We start from the raw sequence: 23,150 nt of genomic DNA on the forward strand, positions 1-23,150 counted from the left end.
CTCTATTTGCAGGCACTTCCCTTGATCTGTCAACTTTGAAAAAAGTAAAAACAGAGCCAGAAGATGCGGAAATAATTCAAATCACTGTTCAAGGTAAAAAGAATGTAATCCTGGGCTCATTGGATGTAAATTATTGGGTACACTGTAGATGGTGAAATATCAAAAAATAGTTGTTTTGACTTTACACTGGAATAATCTTGTAAAAGTGAGGGAGGGACTCTGTGACATTAACAGATTCCTGCACCTTTAACAGTTGTATCACCCACATTTCTGGCTTTGTTCTTGTCCTCTCCCCTCTTATGTTCCTTCCTGTTTTCAAAACTATTGATTCAAAAAGTATTGATGAAAAGATGAAAGGTGCTTGGACAAGCCAGCCGTCTCATGCACATATCACCAAATGCTGGAGAAGTAGAATGTTAAATGATTGCAATTAGAATAGAGTGTCCAGATCTTGAAAAAGAAATCAAGGTGGTATAAAATATACCAAGACTTTGAACCTATGTAAGCTAAGGGAGATATTAAATTTATCAAAGGCTTGGATGATTAAATACAGCGAAGGTTGCCTAGGTTTTTGTGTCATCTGAACACCAAAATGTAGGCAACCTTTTTTGTTTTTAACCATCAAAGCGTTTGATAAATTTAAAGATCTCCCCTAGCTGCACTACAGAAGCTGGGTTCAAATTCCAGCTCAGGTGATTGATACTAACAGCCATTGCTGTTACCTGAGGGTTATGTACAAAGATGGAAAATTTTCCATCGAAACACCTTTGCTTGTGAAAGAAGCATAAGATAAATCAGCTGTGACTACTGCCACCAAGATACCAAATCAGTACCAACAAGGCTTATTCTTTTTTTGAGAAAGATTTCGTTTCATGGAGTTTTACCTTATGGAATAACCAACCAGAATCAATTATGGAGAAGAGTTTTAACCAGCTATAAGCAAAAAAAAAGGCAAAAGAAAATATCTGGGTGGGTAGTTGAGTTGGGAACGAGCATGGGCCAAGGTTTTATTTGCAAAATGTAGGTGGCCCCGGTCATTATTAGCAAAATTAGTATTTGCTGGGTGTTGTAGAAAAGCAGTTAAGAGTTAACCGCATTTGAGTTACATATACTGAAGCTGGATTGGTAAAAATGGAAGATCTACTTCCCTAGGGAACCAGTTTAACTTTACAAGAGCTTCTAACTTTGCGTGGGCATTATCATCATAGGACTTTTCTTATTTACTTTAAGTGGCTTGTTTATCCCAACTATGATAGGATTTGAACATATCGCTGGACATCAGTCCGGCGTTCTGGATTGAACATCTATAACTTTCTATTTTGCTCTCAAAGCCACTGTGCCAATCATATTCTATAAATACCTAACTGAATGTGAATCCCTCTCTGTGCTGTACCAGAGCCCTGCCCACAGGCTCTCTGTTCTTTGCACGATCATGGCAGAGCAGCAGCTAAGGGCCGCTACTATTAAAGAGAAATCCCATGTTTATTCCTGCCACACAGGAATTTGTAACTCTGTAACCGTCTGTGAGAAAATACCAGCATCAGATTGGGCCCAGCTTTACTCAACTGGGGAACATCTTTGTCTGATCCCTAAGGAGTGTTGGAAAGTGGCAGAATTAATGGCTTTGTGGCCACGTGCGCGGATGATACAAAGATAGTTGGAGGAGCAGGTAGTGTTGAGGAAGCAGGAGGACTTGGACAGATTGGGAGAATGGGTAAAGAAGTGGCGGACGGGATGCAGCAGAGGAAAGTGTACGGTCATGTACTTTGATAGAAAGAATAGGCTATTTTCTAAACAATAAACGAATTCAGAAATAGTAGGTACATAGGGACTTGGGAGTTCAAGGGCAGGATTTCCTGGAGATTAACTTGCAGAGTTGCTAGTAAGGAAAGCAAATGCAATGTTGGAATTGATTTCGAGAGGATTAGAATCTAAAAGCAAGAATGTAATGTTGAGGCTTTATGAGGTGTTGATCATATCACGTTTGGGGTATTATAAGCAGCTTTGGGCCCTATATTTTAAGGAAGGATGTGCTAACGTTTTAGAAGGTCCAGAAGGAGATTTATGAGAATGATCCTGGCCTATGAATATAAAAGGGTTAACACGCAAGAAGAATTTGATGGCTTTGGGCCTGTACTCACTGAAGTTTAGAAGAATGAGGGGGGGATCTCATTGAAACTTACTAAAAATTAAAAGGCCTGGATAGAGTGGAGGTGGAGCGAATGTTTCCAATAGTGGAAAGTCTAGGACCAAATGGCACAGCCTTAGAATAGAAGAATGTCTCTTTAGAACAGAGATGAGGAGGAATTCAATTAGCCAGAAGGTGGAGAATCTGTGGAATTCATTAGTACAGATGGCTGTGGTGACCAAGTCATTGGGTATATTTTTAGATTATAAAGACACGTAGTCCTCCTTTATTGTCATTTAGTAATGCATGCATTAAGAAATGATATATTATTTCCTCCGGTGTGATATCACAAAACACAGGACAGACCAAGACTGAAAAAACTGACAAAACCACATAATTATAACATATAGTTACAACAGTGCACAATACCATAACTTGATGAAGAAGTCCATGAGCACAATAAAGTTCAAAGCTTCTCAAATGTCCAACATCTCACGCAGACGGGAGAAGGAAGAAAAACTCTCCCTGCCATGCCGACCACAATCCGACTCTGAGTCATCCGAAAACTTCGAGCTCTGATCAGCTCTCCAACACTGAGTACTGAGCGCCATCTCTGTCCGAATGATTCGACCTCCTTCTCGGTCGCCAAAAGCAGGCAAGGCCGGGGATTTTGAGGCCTACCCTCCGAAAGATTCCCGACCACACAGTAACGACAGCAGCTAACGGGCGTTTCAGAAACTCCTCCAGATGTTCCTCTGTGCTTTCACGTCCATTCTCCATCAAATCAGAATTGTCCACGGCCCCTATTTAACAGATACAATATCATTTTTCACCGGAGGGCTGCACACACGCAGGCGTGCCGCCATCTTGTCCTCCCGCCTATTTAAAGCGGATGTTGATAGGTTCTTGATTAATAGAGCATCAAAGGTTATGGGGAGAAGGCAGGAGAATGGGGTTGAGAGGGAAAAATCAGCCACGATTGAACAGACTCGATGGGCTGAATGGCCTAATGCTGCTCTTATATCTTACGATGGCACAATGCTCCCCAGTTTCTGTTGGATCAGGACAACTGACGCAGTTTCTGGGCAAGTGTGAAGCTTTATTTTGTGCCCTAGACCTGATATCATACAAAATGAAACCGGAAGTGAACAGTGCTGGGGAGGAGGGGTTTCGACATTCCTGTGTATCTGTGTGACCAAAGGTGCAAGATCACCATTTGGAAAGGGCCTTTTCCCTCTCACTAATTCACTAACTCTCTTCACCTAACAGATGCAAGTACATCCTTGGATGATCTCAGCGAAAATCTCTCTGATAGGTCAAGCAGTGATGAGCCTGACATCCTGGTGGCATCTCCTTCTGGTACGTGTTCTTCATAACTTGGTCACGCTGTAGAGAAATTGATGATATGTAACCCCTATCCACCTCTGGCCCTTCTTGATGACTGATGACCGCAGTTGCGGAGGTTCCAGATGGTGAGAACTGTGCAGAAAAACCATGTGAGGGAACGTACCAGCTTCCATTGCATCCATCAGGACACGATGTGAGTGCCAGCGGGGTCCAGTCAGTATGTGAATGTGCACAGCAAGCGCTGCTTGACCCCAGCAGTGGCCCACGCTCTCTGTGCTGTCCAGGCCATAGATCGCAGCGCTAAGCTGTCCCACTGCTCCCCCCAACCCAGCCTGTACCAGCCCCTCTACACTGACCGATGGGATGATTCAGTGCTGTGGGAGGGGGGTTTGCTAACAGGTGGTGAGGACTAGTGTACGCATCGGGTTCCCGGCACAGCCAGGGTGATTGTCGGTTTAAGAGTAGAGACGGGTAAGTGCCTGCATGTTCACGCAGGAGGGCAAAGTGCACGGTAATAAATTGTCACCCTGTGAAGTGGTGTCAGTGTACAGGACCACTTCACCACTGGGTTGTCCTGTTGGTGGACGTGTTAGTTGTGCTTTATCGGAGAAATCTGAAGCCAAAGAGGAAGTCTGAATGAGTGGAGAGGAGCTCCCTGCACACACTGCCCCAGTGCTACCACTTGTTTTGTGTGAGCATCCTGTGCATCTTTACATGAGTACACTTACTGCATAGACCGCGCTCTGCTCAAACTGGTCATTGTCAATGTTTACTCTTGACTTGAATGTGAACTGGAAATGGTCTGCTAAATGTTACCAACTAAGTAAAATGGTGTGCTGCCTTTCTCCCTCCCGTCCTTAGATTCTGTACAGGATGACGTTTCTAACCACAAGGACCAACATGTGGTGATGGAAGGTCAGTGGTTTGCTGTCAAATGTACAAAACAAAGAGCGGCGGGTAGTACAAAGCCCTCTAAGTGACCTTTATGATTCTATATGGGGATATCAACACAATAACATTAGGGAATTCAATTGACTGGTAGCTGAGAATGAAGTGAATGTGCCAATGTGCCATGGACCAGCTTTACTGGGGGGGGGGGGGGGGACCTAGTTGACCCAAATTGTGGGAGGGGATCTACCCATGGATATTAAAGAGTCATAGAAAAGTACAGCTCAGAAACAGGCCATTCAGCCTATCTAGCCCATGCTGCCAACTTCCATCGACCTGCTTCGGGACCATAGCCCTCCATACTCCTATCATTCATGTACTTATCCAAACTCCCCTCAATCGTTGAAATCAAACTTGTGTACACTACTTGTGGTGGCAGCTCGTTTCACACTTTAATGACCCTCCATGTGAAGAAATTTCCTCTTGTGTTTCCCCTAAGTTTTTAAAACTATCAACCTTACCTCTGACCTCTAGTTGTAGACCCACTCAACTTCAGTGGAAAAAGTCTGCTTGCATTTATCCTATCTATATCCCGCATAATTTTGTATACCTCTATCAAATCTCCTCTCAATCTTCTACATTCCAAGGAATAAAGTGCTAACCTATTCAATCTTTCCTTATAAAGAATGTCCCTCAGTCCGGGCAACATCCTTGTAAATTTTCTCTGAACTCCTTCAACCTTATTTAAATCGTTCCCGTAGGTAGGTGGCCAAAACTGCACACAATACAAATTGGGCCTCACCAAAGTCTTGTACAATTTCAATGAAGAATCATTGTTTGGATTGGGGGAAGGATCTATCAAAGTCATAAATGAAAGATATCTGGAAGAGGATCTAATGAGGAAAGGATCTATCAATGAGTACCAGGCAATAGAAAGAAAAAGTATTGATTTTTGTATTTCTTCATTTGTGACCTTGAAATGAATGTGGCCCACATACAGCAATGAGACAGTGGCCAAAGGTCTTATTGATGTTGCTTGAGGGAGAAATATTTGTCACATTAATAGGAAGCTATTTTCATTTTCAGAATAATTCTGAAAATTCTGAGGGCTGAAGGGATCAGTTTCATCTACAACATTGAAAGTGCTTAGAGGATTGTATTCCATCAGCATTGCACTGGGCTCTCCACTTCAGCTTTGTGTTCCCATAGAGGGCTGAGTCCTTGGCATGTATCTATTGATAACTATTGGAAGAAGTAAGTGGAATAAAAGTGAAAGAGTAGTGGGCATTTAGTGAAAGGTAAGGAGGAGTATTTGATAGTTAACTTTTCCATGGCATTTTTGACTAGCACTAAAGTCCCTGGGTAAAAGTCTTTATAATAGTGAGCGGGCTCATTGTATATTGTCTGCATGATTCTACTTCTGATGCGATTTTCTTTCAGAAGAGTGGAAGATTGTACAACTGAAGAAACAAGTGGAGAATCTTTTCAACAGAAAGTATGGTAAGTTAATAATGAATTAGAATATTTATCTCTCTCTCACACACACACACTCTCTCTCTCTCACACACACACTCTCTCTCTCTCTCTCTCTCTCTCTCTCTCTCTCTGTCTCTCTCCCACTCACTCTCATACTCAGACTCAGACTCGCACATAAAATCTCCATCTGCCCCTCTCCCCGTCTCGTTCTCCCCTTCCCCCTCCCCCACTCTCCCTTCCCCCAGTCTCCCCCCCAACTCTCCCCCCTCCCCACTGTCTTCTCCCCCTCCCTCCAACCATCACACAACTATCTCTCATCAACCTGACACATCCTCTGGAATGTGGAGTCAAGGTGACGGCCGATACAAATATGTGATGTCATTGGAAGTAAAGATGGTGACATCACTGTGATGTTCTAAAATGTTTCTGAGCAGAATTATGCTGACGTTGTAATGAAAGATTTTTGATCTCACTGGTCTAGAAGATGCCAAGTCTTAAAGAAACATTATGATTGTTATTAGAATGGAATGTGATTGCATCACTGAACACTCACAATGTGCTGGAGGAACTCAGCAGGTCAGTCAGCATCAGTTGAAAAGATTAGTCAACGTTTCGGGCCAAAACCCTTCGTCAGGACTGAAGAAAGAACTTTGGGGAGGGTTTGAAGAATGCTGGTAGTTGAAAAAAACAGTAATTTGAAAGACAAAGGGGTGGGGAGGGGAAGCAGGGAGGTGATTGGCAGGAGAACAATAGTAGAAGGAGGTGGAACTATGAAGGAGGTGATGTGAAATAGGGATAGAGGAAGGGAGGGGGAGGGAATTACCGGAAGTTGGAGAATTCCATGTTCATACCAAGGGGCTGGAGACTACCTAGATGGTATAGGAGGTGTTGCTCCTGCAACCTGAGTTTAGCCTCATCATGGCAGTAGAGGAGGCCATGTATGGACATATCTGAATGGGAATGGGAAGCAGAGTTGAAGTGGGTGGCTACCGGGAGATCCTGTCTGTTGTGGCGGACGGAGCGGAGGTGCTCGATGAAGCGGTCCCCCAATCTGCGTCGGGTTTCACCGATGTAGAGGAGGCCGCACCGGGAGCACTGGATGCAATAGATGACCCCAACAGATTTGCAAGTAAGGTGTTGCCTCACCTGGAAGGACTGTTTGGGGTCCTGAATGGTGGCAAGAGAGGAGGTGTAGGGACAGGTGTAGCACTTACGTTTACAGGGAGAAGTGCCGGGTGGGAGATCCGTGGCGATGGACATGCAGATAAGTGAGTCGCGGAGGGATCGATCCCTGCGGAAAGTGGAGAGGGAAAGATGTGCTTTGTGGTGGGGTCCTGTTGAAGGTGGCGGAAGTTGCGGAGGATAATGTGCTGGATCTGGAGGCTGGTGGGGTGGTAGGTGAAATCCTAGGTACCCCCAGTTGCGTCACTGTGATGTCTTTGGAACAGATGATGACATCACTGCACTGTCATTGGAATGGAAATTGTTGGTAAGACTGTCTGTCAGCTCACCAAAGCTTTTGTAACCTCTGTAAATTTCCCGCAATTCTGGAGAAGATCTAGGAAATTGTCCAGTGAGAGCCATACGACAGAACATTAGGACAGTTCTGAGCACACTTGAAGTAAAAAGCCCCGTAAAGTTTGACTGAGAGACAGTGCTGGATTTGAGTTATCATGGAATTCCGGTCAGGTGGAGGTAATCAGAGAGAAATGTTTGAATTCACCAAGTGCAAATTACCACATCATCTTAATTTCCCTTATTTATCCAAAAGTGTTTTAATGTGTTGTCACGTCCCACATCTATTTTACACTCAACTCTGTCTGAATGTTTGTAATCTGGTTTCTAACCTTGGTGTATGGGGCATCCAGGGAGGGGTAGCATCTCTGGTGGGGGGCCTGCTGTGCCCTTTTTCATTGCAGCTCGTCCACCTTTGGTCCCCACCTGGCACTTAGCTCTCAGTTGTGGCTCCAAGTAGCTGTAGCACGCGTAGCGGCCACACCCCGGTAAGCCGTCTCGGCAGATGGGCCAAACCAGGTGAGGGTAGCCGACGGGTCTTCGACCCTCGGTGAGTTAGGGGATCTGCCTGTCCCAGCGTGTGAAGTCTGGCCCTGGCGGATTGAGCGGAAGAGACCGATTAATAGTCCAGCGGTCAAGAAGGCAGGCCAGCAGGCGTTTGTGGAGCGCTAAGAGCACGACAAGGCACTTAGAGGTCCTGGTTATCCACTGCAAGAGGTGGTGATCTCTTTAAACTCACCCGGCAGAAGGCAAAGGCAAACCACTGCTATAACTTGCCACGAACATGATTTCCCAATATGTCAGAGCGGCGTGGAGGGAAATCGATGGTTATCTGATGGTTATAGTAAAGTTGTTGCTCCTGATCCTTGTGATGTGGGACTTCAGGTCTCTGTACCTCTACCTGATGATAGTAACGAGAAGAGGGCATGACCCAGATGGTGGGGAATCTTGATGATAGTTCACCTTCCTGAGGCAGCAGCTTCTGTAGATGTTGTCGAAGGTACCAACTCACACAGATGTGGTGAACCTTTTTGAGAGCGTGTGCCCAAACTGGTGATAATCTTCTAAAAATATTCTCATGCATGCCAGGGTGATTCTGAGCAGAGAGTATCATTGATTAATGAATTAGTAACAATGGATGAGTCAAATTGCTTATTTATCTGTATTAGACAACAAATTTTTTTGAAGCCGTTGCTTCCTTTTTATGGTTATGATAGACCACTTGAAGTTGAACACAAATATAATTTCAAACTACTTGTATCAGGTAGGAATTTGGAGAAACAAGAAGCTAACTTTTATTGAATATAATACACGTAGCTGCATAACGGTGCTGATGCTCTGCAATAGTTCAACTAGGCTAAAAATATTTTTCTTGATGACTTTTGTTTATACTCAGTGTCTGAGGCTTCTCAAAGCATTCAAAATACATTTATTATCAAAGAAGGTATAAATTATACAACCTTGAGACTTACCTGCTTACAGGCAGGTGCAAAGCAAGGAACCTGAAATAATCCAATTAGAAAAAAAATTAAGACCAACCCCCGATGTACACAAAGAAAGAAAAAAAAATCATGTGATCAAAAGAAGTGAGCAACAACAACAGCATTTCAAACTAAATTGAGCCCTTAGATCCAAATCCCCAGAGTAGGCCCAAAGCCTCTGTATTGAGTTCATTATATTAGTGGGACAAATTACCGCAGAGTTCACAGACACGAAGCACAGTAGCCAGGACAGTCTCACAGTCTTAGCATTGCAGAGAGAGGAGCCCCCAGTCTATCTGGGCTGGCGTGTAAATTGTCCAAACAGCGGATTGCACCTCACACTGGGGCCCTGCACAGTGTATCACTCTGGGCTTAGATTTCACTGCCAAAGAAGCCATTCTTGACCTCTCCAAATCGGTTTGGCGCCCTGAGCGATCCAACCTTGCTCAGCTCTGGAAACCCTGACCTTCCAGTCTATGTGGGCCAGCGTTTAGGTTGTCCAAGCAGTGGATTGTACCTCACTTTAGGACCTGGTCCTCGCTGTGGCGAACCGCTCTTGGCCCTGAACACTCCAGCCAGCGATTCTCTTTGGACCTGGATTTTGCCGCTGAAGAAGCTATCCTCGGCCTCTCCAAATCGGCTCGGCACTTAGAGCAATCCACCCTCGCAGCTGGACGGGCATTGGAACTCCCCTGTCCTGTCTTCTTCCCTCCAAATCAGCCACTCCAGCAAACATGGCTCCAACTCCAAGTGCATCGATTTTGCAGCGCATCAGCAGAGCACCTGTCGCAAACTTTCTTTGCCTTCATTCACCTCTTCATTGTTTGCAGTAGTAGTTCACAATTCACCTCAAAATAAAGTGTTATTAGTAATGTTTTTAATTGAATTCCTTTGCTTTCGAACTACCAGTAAGCTGTCACATGTCTTTGGTAATGCCATCTTAAATCTTCTCACTTAAGTGTACAACAATAATCAGCCAGCATTGATGAGTTCCAGATGCCCTGATAATGTTTCGTAATGACCCAATGTCCTAGTGAAACCTTTCACCATGTTCGTCATTGACAGCACCAAGATTTACGGGGAACAAGTCTAAATGGAAGTGCAGAAAATGTCACATGTTGCACTTCATGGTTTTGTATGCTTGAAGCATGTTGTCAACCAGCTGCATGTAGTTTGGTGTTCCGTAGTTGCCAAGAAAATTTTCAACTACATCCTTGAATGCATTCTCTGGTCCCACTGAAAGTTCTTTGAATTACCTGTCATTGATGACCTGTTTGATTTGTGGACCAACAAAAATACCTTAACCTTGGCATCAGTTATTCTGCCTTGAATTATGAATTGAAATAACAAATAGAGCAGATTTTAAAAAATATGATGCATGATAGGGCATTGCATGGTGATTTTCATGAGCAGTAGTCCAAAATCTTTGTTGTCCAGTATTATTTATAAAATAGAAATAAAATTATTAACAGAGACAGATTGTAATAATGAAGCACTTTTGAAAACCTGTTCAAAAATTTTTAATAATCTTCTCAAAAGAGAATTGAAAAATAACATCATTCCTAAATAGCATTGTTATTGATAACAGAAATGTGAATATGAAATTATAAGCTTTGGTGTATATTCATAAAAAGGTCAAGGAAAGAAAAATAATCACACTTTAACCCCAGTGAGACTTTTCGTGCCGTACTAACGATGACAATTATTTAATATTCAGTTTGTACTTGGTTGGTTTGAGACCTCTGCACATAACACTAGTCTCAGCATTAAGTCTGCTCCTGTGATTAGACTTGATAAACAATAACTCACATGAATATTCATGTTGTTTCTAAATTACCATACATGCAGTATTTACGTTTATTGTTGCTGGGTATCCAGTGCACACTCGCAAATAACAGAAGAAAAAAATATCAGCAGAGTGAAGCCAATACCAACTGGCCCGATCATTTGCAGTCCAAATGCTGATGTGTATGCCAGTTTTGCGAGGACTTCAAAACGTATCATATAACATCACATGTTCTTCCAACTGTCCATCTACCACCAAGTCAGTAGGAGACTTTTCCTGCGAAAGCATTTCACTACTCTCGGGCTATAAAATATAATTTGCTGCTTCATTTGATGGTGCAGATAATCATTAAGTATCTTTTTAATTTGGATAGGGTTAAGTAATCCAAGTGGCAGCACTGCATGCTGCATGCCAATAAATTTTTTTGCACTTGCCATAGGTTGCCACCCCTGAGTCCACACACAGACATTCCTGAGGAGATTTGTACAATTCACCCTATTGATGACCTTCAATCTGTTGTTTGTTTCAGCTGAAGCAATGGGATTCTCCGATCCAGTGAAAGTCCCGTATATGAAATTCCAGTCCCATCCTGAAGATTTGTTTGTCGATGGATTGCCAGATGGTATTTCATTCAGGGCACCCAGTTGCTTTGGAATTTCCAAACTTCAGAAGATTTTGGAAGTGAGTGAGAACATTCGGTTTATCATCAAAAGGTAAGACATATTGGAAATAGCTCATGCTAATGAACCTCAAACAGGTCATGAGGGAACAAGAATTCCTATTAATACTGCCTGACTGACTCACTCATTCAGGGAGTACCTGAGCGATACACAAAAAGGCTATAAAACTGGAAATAATGAATTAAAATGCTAGAAGCAGTTATTGAAATGTTTATGGGAGAGACTTGAAGAGAAGCAATTAATGTTACAAGCAATTTCCCTCCGACAGAAAGAAATAATGAATTGCATGAAAACATTGGGAGGAGCAGAATGAGGAAAAGAAGAAGGGGGAGCCTCAAAGAAACCCTAATGCTAGTTGTTTGCTTGGCTGGAAGAGGTTAACTAACAGAAGTGATAACATAAAAGAAAAGAGAGGCAGAATGAAAAGAACTGGATAAACCCAACATACGAAATGCAGGGAGGGTGTGAACAGTTGAAACAGGAGATGGGGAGCAGGCAACTTTGGCAAAACAACCTCCATCGGGACACAAGCCACGTAGAAGAGCAGAAGATAGTGCATTCCTTTGCATCGAAGGTAGTGAACTGACAGAAGATTCCCAGTGCAGCACCAGCAAACACCCTCTCCTTCCCTGGCAGGACCTTTGCGCACATGACTGCACTCCAGCTGTAAAGAGTTCAAAGTACATCTATTATCAAATATGTATACTTTATACAACCTTGAGATTCGTCTCCTTACAGGCAGCCATAAAATAAAACAAAGAAACCCAGTAGAACCATTAAAACAAAAGAAGCCCATCGAACACCCAATATGCAGAGGAAAAAGGAAATAGTGCAAACAATAAAAGCAAGTCAGTAGCATTCTGAACTGAAGTTCATGAAAGTAAGCTAGTTGCAGGCCACAGCCTCAGTTCAGTGCAGAGATGAGTAAATTTCACAGAGCAACGAACTGAACATCAGCCCATCCCTTGCCTCCAGCCCCGACACATTGACCTTTTCAATCTGGCCTGGTGCTTAAATGGGTCATTCCTCACTCTTGGGCCTGAGTCCCGCTGCCTAGAGAGACTGATCAAAGGTCTGGAGGAACAACACCTTATATTCCGTCTGGGTAGCCTCCAACCTGATGGCATGAACATTGACTTCTCTAACTTCCGCTAATGCTCCACCTCTCCCTTGTACCCCATCCGTTATTTTCACACATTCTTTTTCTCTCTCCTTTTCCTCCCTCTGTCCCTCTGACTATACCCCTTGCCCATCCTCTGGGCTTCCCCCCACCCCCCTTTTTTTCTCCCTGGGCCTCCTGTCCCATGATCCTTTCATATCCCTTTTGCCAATCACCTGTCCAGCTCTTGGCTCCATCTCTCCCCCTCCTGTCTTCTCCTATAGAATTGTACAGCACAGTACAGGCCCTTCGGCCCACAATGTTGTGCCGACCCTCGAACCCTGCCTCCCATATAAGCCCCCACCTTAGATTCCTCCATATACCTGTCTATCATTTTGGATCTCCCCCTCTCCCTCCCACTTTCAAATCTCTTACTAGCTCTTCTTTCAGTTAGTCCTGACGAAGGGTCTCGGCCTGAAACGTCGACTGTGCCTCTTCCTAGAGATGTTGCCTGGCCTGCTGCATTCACCAGCAACTTTGATGCATGTTGCTTGAATTTCCAGCATCTGCAGAATTCCTCGTGTAAAGGCCTGAAACTGTTAAATTCAGCATTGGACTGCTACAGTGCATTGATTAGAAAAACATGAGCATTAGCTCATGAATTCAAGCCTATCAATCTAACTAGCAATGTCCTTCCTTAATAAAAAGAATCAAACCAGCAAATAGAAGAACGTCTGTGATGGGGTGCAGACCAAAGTAGTTAAGGGAAAAACAGAAAGAAATTAAAACATAAATGTTCAGTCTTATTCATGGCCTGTGAAAAGGAAGCTATTTGAGAATTGTTAAATTTAATACCAAGACCAGTGCCTGCAAAACCCAGGCAGAAGATGTGATGCTATTCCTTAAGGTTCCATCGCTGAAGCAGTGTAGGAGGTTGAAATCAGATGGGTAAGCATGGGAGCTGGATGGGGAATTGAGGACTGGGAGCTCAAGGTTGCTCTTGCAGACCAAGCAGAGGTGTTCTTCAAAGCAGTCACTGATCCACTTTTGGTTTCTCCTTTGTGGAGGAGACCAAATCATGAATGCAGTATAATAAACTAGAAGAAATGCTTCACTTGGAAGGACCATCTGTGCTGGTAGATGGTGGGAAGAGGTTAAAAAAAAAGCCTCTCCTGCGGTTTTATGGGGCAGTGCCATGAGAAAGGGAATCATTGATAGTTGTGGAATTCTCTGCCCGATGAAACAGTGGAGGCTCCCTCAGTAGATATATTTAAGGCAAAGTTGGATAGATTTTTGCATAGTAGGGGTATTGAGGGTTATGGGGAAAAGGCAGGTAGGTGGAGATGAGTCTATGATCATGATCTTATTGAATGGCAGAGCAGGCTCGACAGGCCAGATGGCCTACTCCTGCTCCTATTTCTTGTGTTCTTGTGTTCTAAGAGTGGGCCAGAAAGGCTTAGAGTAAAACTTCTCTTCAGAATGATGAAGGTTAAAGGGAAGGGTAACTGTGTCTATGCGGGATACCTTCTGGAGATGATGAAAATTATCTGTTAGATTTTGCACTTATAATTATTTCAATAATATGCAAAATGTGGTTGAATCAAAAAGAACCTTAGAGACTGTGATTCAATTATTACCTCATAGAGTAAGGTCATGTGGCCCAACAGCTCCATGCCAGCACCCAACAGAACAGTGCCATCGTCCCAATCTTACCATTTCATTGTAGCTTGTTCTCCCTTGCATGCCTGTCAACTCCCTATCTCGATCCTTTTTCCTTCCAACACTAAGGGTAATTTAAAATTCAAGACCCACCGACCCATACATCTCTGGGATGCAGAAGGGAACTGGAGCACCTGGCAGAAAACGCAGTCACCATGGGGACCATATACAAACTCCACATGGATAACACTCAAAGTCAGGAGTGAACTTGGGTCGCTGGATGGCATCCTCGTGTTGAAGTCACAGCCATGTCTGTTCCAAGGGAACAAACTCTTCCACCAAGCCATCAGACTGATTAGCTCACACTGATTTGAGCGTTCTATTCCTTCCTTCTTAGCGTGTCGCACCAGACAGTCAGCCAGCCATTCTTGTCTGGCGCGTAGTGTCAGGGTTGGTCTCCTTTCGGATTAACCGGGTCACAATCTGAACATTCCTGACTCGACCCTTTTTTTTTACGAGGCCAGGTGGCTAGCTTGACGCTCAACCTGGCACGGATGGAAGGCGTGCTCAGGGGGGTGGCCCAACTTGGATTCGAACTCAGGAGGCTCCGCTCCAAAGTCCGGCACTGATGCCACTGCGCCACCTGCTGGCCAGTGTTCTATTGACAGTGACTGTTCTATTTATTATAAATTACTATGATTGCACATTGTACTTTTAGACGGCGGCGTAACGTAAAGATTTTTACTCCCCATGTATGTGAAGGAGGTAAGAAATAAAGTCAATTCAGTTCAACAAGAGTTGCAGGAAAGAGATGTTAGATTGGTCCCTGGTTCAGCAGTAAGTTCCATCTCTGTGTCAGCAAATGAGTCCCTCATGTTCTAGGAGAACTGCCTATAGGTCACAGTCTCTCTCGTGTTGCTGGGACTTTCTTTTCAAAAATATTCTTTAATCGTAACAGATACACACATAACTATACTTCTTTCACTGTACCTTCGATCCAGTACCTTCTCCATCGATGTCAATGTCACACGTTTCCTCCTTGAGCAGGACACATGCACATGTGAAGAGTTTGAGAAACCCAGCCCTTTGGGTGCAGTGGCAGCAGGACCGTTGACTGTGGTCCTTCCCTATTGAATCTTTGTGGTGGTTGCACAAAGCTTCAGTGCACCCATCAGCATATAGTGTACGCATTGGAATGTGCCGGTTAGTAGCATTTGCTTTTGGGCATCTCCGGGCAGTGGAAGGCCAAAAGGTTTCGGGCAGACCAAGGTGCACATTTCACTAAGTAGATGGTTTTCCTGCAGAAATCAATATTTGCCTCGTTGCATCCTTGTAAATGTCCAATGGAGCACAAGGCGCTGTGTTTCACAGCAGCTTTTGACAAACCTCAGCAAGGACCACTGCATCTTTTTCCAGCTCTTCTTGGCAAATGCACAGTCCACGAGGAGGTGGACAAGGAATTCTTCTGCACCGTAGCCATTATCAAGGGCAGTGTGCAGCAGAATTGAGACTTGAACTATCTAAGAGGAACTTGCTGGGAGGTGCTGCTCCCCACCCCAGTCTTGGTGCTGGTTCTTGAGCTCTGGCGATAAGACATTCTTCCAGATTGCTTTGGAAGTCCACTTGGGACCTATCCCACAGGATTCATTGTCTTGTTCTTCTGCAGGACGGTCCATGCAGACCACTGTCCGATGGGCTTGTGGTTAAAGGTGATTATCTGCAGAAGCATCTTCTACAGGTGGGTAAAGTGGCAAGGTCCAGCTGAATCCCCTGCTGCTTTTGAGGCCAACAGGTAGATGGTGTACTGCTTTTAACACCTCTCAAAACACACAATTCACGCTAATGAATTGGAGGAGGGAGGAGAAGATGGCGGCGCGATGCAGCGCGCGCAGCTGTTCCAAGTGATATTGTATGTGTTAACTAGGGGGCCGTGCACAATCCGGATTTGAGGGAGACAGCCGTGAGAAGCACGGAGGAACACCTGGAGAAACTTCTGAAATGCCCGCTTCGCTGCCGCTGCTACTGTGCGATCGAGAATCTCTGGAGGGGAAGGCCCCAAATCCTTGGCTTTGCCTATTGCTTGTTGCCGGGGCCGGGGTCAAAGTACTCGGCAGAGATGGTACTCGGTGCTCGGTGTCGAATAGGTGGTCGGAGGCTCGGAGTTTTCGGACGGACTCGGAGTTGGACTGTGGTCGGATGCTTCCGGGATGCTGCATCGGCAAGTTTGCGGCGCTGGAGGTTCACCGTCTGCGTGAGATGATGGAACTTTCGAGAGACTTTGAGACTTTTACCGTGCCATGATCTGTTCTTATCAAATTATGGTATTGCTTTGCACTGTTGTAACTATATGTTATAATTATGTGGTTTTTGTCAGTTTTTAAGTCAGTTTGTCATGTGTTTCTGTGATATCATTCTGGAAAAACATTGTATCGTTTCTTAATGCATGCATTACTAAATGACAGTAAAAGAGGACTGCGTCTCTTCATAATCTAATCTAATATTCCTTAATGTAAAGGTGTCCGAATTTCACAATGTATTTGATAATTGCAGATCTGGTGCTGGTTCTAATTTTCTATTTTCCCTTCCTTGCATTTTATGAAAGACATTGGTTTTATTAGATGCAAGTTAAGTTCTGAATTAACACATTAATATTACACTCACAGGCCGCAACTGCTGCTGAGCGAGGTGCAAGACACGTGCAAGGAAAGAACCAGTTCAGGAGGTAAGGAAAATGTAATGTGATGTCGATCATGATGTGAGACATCAGGTTCTAACTCACACCCCATCCCCCAAACTCAAGGAGATAAAAGTTTGGTTAATCAAAGTGACAGTCCACTTCCTTGCTTATTTCCTTCCTCCACATGTCCCCAGCTTCAGATCCACTCCCACACTGTTCCGGTGCTGACTGCCTGCACCTACAATAAAACTATTTGTATTTATATAGCACCTCTTAAAGTTGTCCCAGTCTCCAGGCATTTACAAATGATATCTGGCCTTCACTTCAGCCAAGGTGAGATCTCTACTGCCTCTCTGCTCTTTGAAGTGATCTCAGCCTTCAAGGGGAGGGAGGAGAGGGGAACGTCGACTCAGACCATGAGAGGCCTGTGTCGGGCATTTTCATGCCTTACAAGGCGCAGATTGGAAGTCTGCGTGGGGCGCCACTCCTCGCACAGACTAGAGCAATGTATGGTTAAGTGCCTTGCTCAAGGGCACAAACACACTGCCACAGCTGAGGCTTGAACTGGCGACCTTCAGATCACTAGGCGAACGCCTTAACCACTTGGCCACGTGCCCAACACCTTCAAGGGTTGGCTTCAAAAAGTTGTAATGAGTTTGAGAAGGAGCAAAAAGGGGACTGTGTGGATGAAGCTGACACAGCAGCCTGTGCCACGTACAGCCATCTATAATGCAGTGTGATCATCTGCAGATCCTTCTGCCTTGTAATAATTATAGGGCACAGAAAAAGGGCCTTTTAGCTTCAACTCCGTTCCATATAAAGATTATGTCCTATTCATAGAAGCATATGTCTGAAAATAAACGTGATCTCAGGGCACCCCATACACTAAAAGCTCTTAAAGTGTAATGTAACTGTTGAAGGAAATACAGCAGGCAGCTTCTGTCCAGCAAGCTGCCATGAAAAGCAATGGGATGAAGCCCTAGTAACCAGGCTTCCAGGAAGATCACTATACTGTAAGAGAAACTGTTAATGGCTCAGGTGCAAGATCTTTCACAGAACTGAAAGAGAGAAAGAAACACTAGTTTTAGGTAGCACAGAAGGTAGAGCACCACACAAAATGCCTGAGGAACTCAGCAGGCCAGGCACCATCTATGGAAAAAAGTACAGTCAACATTTCGGGCCGAAACCCTTTGGCAGGACTGGAGAAAAAAAGGCTGAGGAATAGATTTAAAAAGTGTGGGGTGGGGGGGGGAAGAGAGAACCACCAGGTGGTAGGTGGAACCTGGGAGGGGGAGGGATGAAGTAACGAGCTGGGAAGTTGATTGGTGAGATGTGGTGAGAGAGGGAAAGGGGTATGGGAAATGGAGAAGGAGGGGTTGGGTTGGGGGGCATTACTGGAGGTTTGAGAAATCGATATTCATGCCATCAGTTTGGAGACTACCCAAACGGAATATAAGGGATTGTTCCTCCAACCTAAGTGTGGCCTCATCATTACAGTGGAGGAGGCCATGGATGTGCATATTGAAATGAGAATGGGAAGTGGAATTAAAATGGGTGGCCACTGGGAGATCCCACTTGTTCGGGCAGATGGAGCGTAGATGCTCAGTGAAGCAGTCTCCCAATCTACGTCGGGTCTCACCGATGTACAGGAGGCCACACCCAGAGCACCAAACACAATCAATGACCCTAACAGACTCACAAGTGAAGTGTTGCTTCACCTGGAAGGACTGTTTAAGGTCCTGGATGGAAGTGAGAAGGTAGAGGAGAGAATGGGTAGAACAAGGGTATATCTCTGATAGGGTGAGACCAGATGACTTTGTGTGACAATTAAATAAGAGCTAAGATACATTTAAGATTCTTTGGGTGCTGCTCAATGAACACCACTTTGTGCAGAGATGTTGTTGGTTGACAGTGAATTATAAGAAGTGTACAGGAATAGGTGTAGAGTCATTGATTCAAGCTCTTCAGCCCACTAACTCCACACTGACCATTGAGCACACAATTTCTATCCAAACCCTTCTTTATTCTCCCTATATTCCCATCAACTTCATCTCCCCTCTCCCTCTCCCCCCGCCTCCATTTCTCCCACTCACCTACACACTGGAAGCAATTTTCAATGGTTAATTAATCTACCAATCTACACCTTTTTTGACAGGTGGGAGGAAACTGGAGCACCCTGAGGAAATCCACTCAGTCACAGGGAGAACGTGCAAACTCCACACAGACAGCACTGAAGGTCAGAATTGAACCTTGGCATCTGGAACTGCAAGACAGCAGCTCTTATTGGCTGAGCTATGGTATAACTAACAACTGTATCGGCAGTGTATGAGGTTTATGGGGTTTCCATCTGAGATGCTTATTAAAATAGGAAATAAAGCAAATGGAGTAAATGGGGTAAATGGAGTAAAATGAATAAATCTCAAAATTCAGCTCTGTAGCTTTGCGCCAGTGAATGGCAGGTTACACAGCAAAGGTACTTTCTGAGAGAACTCCATCTGCTTTACTCGTTCACACATAGGAAATCAATCAGTCACTCTCTCTCAGTAGATGTGACACTTGTGCTTCCAACTAAGTAGAACAAATAGTCTCTTAGGAAATGAGTTGAAATGATTTAATAGCTGCAAACAAGACTACAAGATAAATGCAGTGATACTTTTGTAGATACATTAATTTAGAACAGTGATCCCCATGTGCTACCGGGCCGCGAGGAAACGATATGATTTGGCGATATGAAATGATACGAGTCAGCTGCACCTTTCCGCATTCCCTGTCACGCACTGTTGAACTTGAACACCACCCCCTCCCCCTTGTCGGCCAGTCCGCAAGAATATCGTCAATATTAAACCGGTCCGCGGTACACAAAAGGTTGGGGACCCCTGATTTAGAATATTGCAGAACAGAGTACAGAAGCGGGTAGATTGGTTCTCTTCTTTCCTAGATCACGTTTTCCCATGTCGTGTAAGATCAGTGCTGATCTGTGGTTCTGCAATTAAAAATTCAATTCTTCAAATGTAAAGTTTGAGGGCACATGATTGGGAAAAGAGGGAGTAGATAACTCAAGAGAACGGCTTTATTATTGTGACATACTTATTTCAGAGTTTGGCTTGTCAAAGACACTGCAGTGGTCAGTTTGCATGCTCTGGCATCAGAATCAGGTTTAATGTCACTGCCATATGTCGTGAAATATGTTCTTCCGTGGCAGCAGTACATCGCAATACTTAATAAATTTTAAAAACTGTGAATTACAATAAGAACAATATTAAAAATTTAAATTAGATAAGTAGAGCAAAAAGAGAGGAAAAAAAGAAAAAAGTCAATGAATTAGTATACATGGGTTCGTTGTCCATTCAGAAATCTGATTACATTTTGTACTACTACAAAATGCCATCAGATTTCTGAATGGACAATGAACCCATGTACACTAAGTCATTATATTTTTGGGTCTCATTTTCCACTTCTTATTTAATTCAAATTTTACATATTTTTATTTACACTTCTTTTTGTGTAATGGATGGATGTGCTGATGAGGAAACTGAGCCATCTGAACCTGGAGAGGTCAGCAAGAAGGTTCCTTACCTTGTGCCAGCAACATCTCCATCATTTTTATCCAAAGATTCATCCAGCTCAACTCCACACCATTTGCCCTTTGCAAAATCCGTTTCTCCCACATACTTCACCAATCCAGTTGTGGTTCTTCCCAACAGGAGTTGATCTTGGGGTAGAAATCTGCAGTGGTGATTTAGGACAGAGTACCGGACTGAGTGAAAGGTATTTATTAGTAATACAGTTAAATGGAATGTATCCCAAAGTATAGAGATGGTTGGAGCCTTGTCACAGATCCTTCATTGGCCACTGGTGAGGTGAAGAGGATAGGAGAGCAGCAAATGTGGTTACTTTATTCAAGCGAGGTAGCAGAGATAAACCAGGTAATTACTGAAAAATGTATCTTATGTCAGTGATCAGAAGGTTACTGGAAAAAAAACTGAGGGACAGGATGTGAGATAGAAATATGGGATTGATTAGGGTTAGTCAAGATGGCTTTGTGGTTGGGATGTCCTATTTGTCTAATTTGATTGAGTTTTTCCAAGATATATTGTTGAAGGCAGATGAGGTTTACGTAGACATTAGTAAGACATTTAGACCGTAAGACTGTGAGATATAGCAGTAGAAGTGGGCTATTTGGCCCATCAAGTCTGCTCCACCATTCAATCATGGGCTGATCCAATTTTTCCAGTCATCCCCACTCCCCTGCCTTCACCCCATACCCTTTGATGCCCTGGCTAATCAAGAACCTGTCTATCTCTGCCTTAAATGCACCCAATGACTTGGCCTCCACAGCTGCTCGTGGCAACAGATTCCACAGATTTACCACCCTCTAACTAAAGTAATTTCTCTGCATCTCTGTTCTAAATGGACGTCCTTCAATCCTGAAGTCATGCCCTCTTGTCCTAGACTCCCCTACCATGGGAAATGGCACAGGCAGCAATCCTGAGATTACACCCTAGAGGTCCTGCTTTTCAGCTTTCCGCCTAATTTCCTGAATTCTCTCTTCAAGACCTCTTCCCTTTTTCTACCTATGTCATTGGTACCAATGTGTACCAAGACTTCTGGCTGTTCACCCTCTCCCTTAAGAATACTCTTCACCCGATCTGAGACATCCTGTACCCTGACACCTGGGAGGCAACACACCAGGTGGGTAAATCTATCAGGCTGACAGAACCTCCTGTCTGTTCCCCTCACTATGGAATCCCCTATGACTACCGCATTCCTCATTTTCCTCTTTCCCTTCTGCACCACGGAACCAGGCTCAGTGCCAGAGACCCAATCGCCATGGTTGTCCTCTGTCAGGTCACCCCCCCTCAACAGCATCCAAAAACGAGATAGTGATTACTGAGGGGGATGGCCATAGGGGAGCTCTCTACTAACTGAGCTCTCCCCTTCACTTCCCTGACCGTCACCCACTTAACTAACTCCTGCAGCCTCGGGGTGACTAACTCCCTGTAGCTCTTCTCTATCTCCTGTTCACAGTTAGCAGGATCCCACAAAGAGTCCATGGGATCCGTGGCAAATTGACACACTGGATCAAAAAATAAGTTTAATAATAGACAGAGTGTAGTGATGGAGAGTTGCTTTTGTATTTGGAAGCCTGTTGCGGGGATCGGTACCAGGGCCCTTATTGCTTGTTATATATGTCAGCAACTTAATGTTAATGTAGAGTATATGATAAGTAACTTACAGATGACATAAAATCAGTGCAGATAGTGGGGAAGATATTCTCAGGCTAGAGAGAGATTGATCATTCAGAATTAATCTTGATAAGTGCCAGGTGATGCATTTTGGAATGTCAAATAGAGGTAGAAAATGCACAATAAATGGTGGCGCACTAGGGAGTGCTGAGGAGCCCATGAAACTTGGTATGGAAGTCCAAGAGTCCCTGAAGACGGTATGGGTAGAGTGGGTGGTCAAGAAGGCAAATTGTTTGCTGTTGTGTGCTGGGGCAGCAGGTTGAGGGTAGCAGACACCAACAGAATCAACAAACTCATTCATAAGGCCAGTGATGTTGTGGGGATGGAACTGGACTCTCTGACGGTGGTGTCTGAAAAGAGGATGCTGTCTAAGTTGCATGCCATCTTGGACAATGTCTCCCATCCACTACATAATGTACTGGTTGGGCACAGGAGTACATTCAGCCAGAGACTCATTCCACCGAGATGCAACGCAGAGCGTCATAGAAAGTCATTCCCGCCTGTGGCCATCAAACTTTACAACTCCTCCCTTGGAGGGTCAGGCACCCTGAGCCAATAGGCTGGTCCTGGACTTATTTCATAATTTACTGGCATAATTTACATATTACTATTTAACTATTTATGGTTCTATTACTATTTATTATTTATGGTGCAACTGTAACAAAAACCAATTTCCCCCGGGATCAATAAAGTATGACTATGACTATGAAATTGGACGCAAACCCTCATTGAGCAGAGGGCATAATTTAAAGGGTAGGGATATTATCGTTCAGCTTTATGAAACACTGAGGAGGCCACATAGAGCATGTAAACAGGCCATTTGGCACGGTTTTGATTGCCGCAGTATGGAAAGCAATTGTTCTGGAGGGGGTGCAGAGGAGTTACTGCAGGATATTGGGAGAGAATAGTTCAGTTATAAGGGGAGACCAGTTCGGTTGGATTTGTTGTCCTTGATGCTGAGGAAGGGGGTAAGGGGGTGACCGGAGATTGGTAGGGTGGGGGAATTTGATAGTGGTGTATTAAATTATGAGGTGTAGACAGTGGGAAACAACAAAGTCTGCAGATACTGGAAACCCAAAGCAACACATGCAAAATGCTGGAGGAACTCCAGCAGGTTAGGCAGCATCTATGAAAATGAATCAACCATGCCAAGACCCTTCATCAGGAC

The 23,150-nt window shown here is 44.2% G+C and overlaps 1 protein-coding gene across 6 annotated transcripts in view; it reads left to right on the forward strand.

The window, feature by feature from the left end:
• gtf2ird1 (GTF2I repeat domain containing 1) overlaps positions 1-23,150 on the forward strand; it is a 197,670-nt gene that overhangs the window by 128,300 nt on the left and 46,220 nt on the right. For 5 of the 6 annotated variants that reach the window (XM_072243217.1, XM_072243218.1, XM_072243216.1 and 2 more), the window contains 7 exons: positions 13-93; positions 3,398-3,487; positions 4,337-4,390; positions 5,804-5,863; positions 11,151-11,334; positions 16,723-16,781; positions 18,892-18,972. In XM_072243217.1, the coding sequence (XP_072099318.1) occupies positions 13-93; positions 3,398-3,487; positions 4,337-4,390; positions 5,804-5,863; positions 11,151-11,334; positions 16,723-16,781; positions 18,892-18,972 (609 nt within the window). The remainder of the gene's footprint in view (positions 1-12; positions 94-3,397; positions 3,488-4,336; positions 4,391-5,803; positions 5,864-11,150; positions 11,335-16,722; positions 16,782-18,891; positions 18,973-23,150) is intronic. The other variant, XM_072243219.1, reaches the window with a different exon arrangement.

Source organism: Mobula birostris, chromosome 25 (assembly GCF_030028105.1).
Source record: "Mobula birostris isolate sMobBir1 chromosome 25, sMobBir1.hap1, whole genome shotgun sequence".
NCBI classification, from domain to species: Eukaryota; Metazoa; Chordata; class Chondrichthyes; order Myliobatiformes; family Myliobatidae; genus Mobula; species Mobula birostris.